Source organism: Alosa pseudoharengus, unplaced genomic scaffold, assembly GCF_046254945.1.
Source record: "Alosa pseudoharengus isolate Yale_2024_CS ecotype anadromous, Long Island Sound unplaced genomic scaffold, YU_APseudo_1.1 YU_APseudo_1.1_scf_21, whole genome shotgun sequence".
Lineage (NCBI taxonomy): Eukaryota > Metazoa > Chordata > Actinopteri > Clupeiformes > Clupeidae > Alosa > Alosa pseudoharengus.
In genome coordinates, this window is record NW_027468674.1 from 5,527,103 (window position 1) to 5,529,179 (window position 2,077).

The 2,077-nt window shown below is 46.8% G+C and overlaps 1 protein-coding gene across 1 annotated transcript in view; it reads left to right on the forward strand.

Moving 5' to 3' along the window:
* Window positions 1–591: 591 nt before the first annotated feature.
* nptx1l (neuronal pentraxin 1 like) overlaps window positions 592–2,077 on the forward strand; it is a 4,206-nt gene continuing 2,720 nt past the window's right edge. The window contains exons 1-2 of the mRNA XM_076299110.1: window positions 592–1,035; window positions 1,545–1,752. Of these exons, the coding sequence (XP_076155225.1) occupies window positions 592–1,035; window positions 1,545–1,752 (652 nt within the window). The remainder of the gene's footprint in view (window positions 1,036–1,544; window positions 1,753–2,077) is intronic.

Sequence of the window (2,077 nt, forward strand, 5' to 3'; positions counted from 1 at the left end):
GAAAAGTGGCCCCACTCCGGCCCTGGGCTGCACGTATTATTAATGGTAGTCTAGGCCTATATGGGAGGATATCGTTCTACTGTCTGACATAGGCAACAAAGTCTTGACAGAGTAGCCTAGCTGAACAATCTGTCCCTTCTGAAGTGGGCTACTAAAAGCTTCGATGGGCTTACAAATAAACACGGCCGTCTGTAGACTAAAGGCAAAGGACTATTCCACTTACATACCCAGGATTTGCAAATAAATAATACAACGACAGAAATGATAAATCGTCGTAGCTATGAAATATTCAACATCCATGGGCCAGGGGCAAAGAAAACGGTTTCATCTTTTGAACGTGACGTTCTTTCCACCTCAGAGTCGCGGGGCGGGCACAGATTAGGCGTTGGAACTCCGCTTCCTGTCCCCTCGTGATGTCGCGAGCCCGCTCTCTACTGCCCGCGCACTATATAAACCATGCGCGCGCAGCAAACGGATTACAACAAGGAACAGCTCCGTGGTGCTGAAACCTCTAACGCGCACTCCCACTCGCGCCACACACACACACACTGCGACTTCAGCACTGAAAACACGCACGTCTATTCTCAAATAATGGAGGTTCATTTGAACGGATTCTCGTGGAAACTTTTTCTACTTTGTTACTTATTTCTGGAGTGCTTGTCCCAGGACTTTGGACAACAAACCCAGTTCATTTGCACGTCGGTACCCAAGGATATGGACATATGTTCGGCGACGTTACAAAACAGTGTTCCGGGGGAGGATTTAAAGACCACGGTCATGCAGCTCCGAGAAACAGTACTACAGCAGAAGGAAACCATTATGAACCAAAAAGAGACCATACGGGAATTAACCTCCAAGCTCACGCGCTGTGAGAGTCAGAGCGGGACGGACTCCGGAGATTCTCGAGGCGGCGGACGACGGAAAGAGTCCGGTACTAAGAACACCATGGGGGATGTATCCCGAGGTCCGTCAGACACACTAACGCAGTTGTCACAGACTTTACAGTCTCTCAAACAGAGATTGGAAAATCTAGAGGTATGTAGGATACTAGTGTATTTTAAACAATTACAAACCAAATCAAATTCGCGCCGTTGAAAATGATCCATTCATTCTTCATTCGGGCTGTAATTGTGTTTAAATAACACTTTAGCCGGATTTAATCCACGTGCCCTGATGCAATGTTCCGGAAACTGTTTTAACGATTAGGTTAATTAAAAGCAAGATCAGGACATCATCTGAGGACAACGGCTGATTTGACAAATTTAGTTACCGGTAAAGTCCACTGGGGTCGAGGACAACGTGAGGCTGCAGCCTAAGCTTTGGACAACTTAATCTGGCTTTGGCATTTACGTGCCCTCGGCCAAAACACTGGCGCTGAAAGAGTCTATTCTTTATTTATTTATTAATTTGTTTATTTATTTTTCTGTATCAGTATTTGCTCATTTACATATACACATGAATAAAATAACAACAGGAAGACTGCTGTTTGTGATATATAGGATGTATTAGGCTAATGTGTCGCTTTCGCTCTGTTCGTCTCTTAGCAATTCAGCCGAAATAACAACTCGGTGCAGGCGAACAGTCTCAAAGATCTGCTGCAGACCAAGATAGACGACCTGGAGAAGCAGGTGCTGTCCCGCGTGAACACTTTGGAAGAGGGCAAAACGGGGCTGCGCAACGAGACGGAACAACGCGGCCGCGTGGAGTCCACTCTCACGTCGCTCCACCAGAGGATCACGGACCTGGAGAAAGGTAAACGTGACGACCGCTCCGTCACTTTCGTGGCCGCTGGATTTTTAAATCACACTCGGGGTGGGGCGTTTGAAAAAAACAACATTCATCACTTAATGCGGTGTAACTTAGAAAGGCTATGTATTGGCAGAAGAAATGAGTACTTGGAAGAAATAGCCTCCTGGCTACAGTGTCGCATAAGTGTGTGTGTGTGTGTGTGTGTGTGTACGGTGCGGGGGCTGGAGAGGATAATGAGCTGAGCTTTGCATATCCAATTCCACATTACCCATTTCGCCGTTTACACGCGTGATTTACTGTTAACGCAATCAGAGTGGGCAGAGTCGGC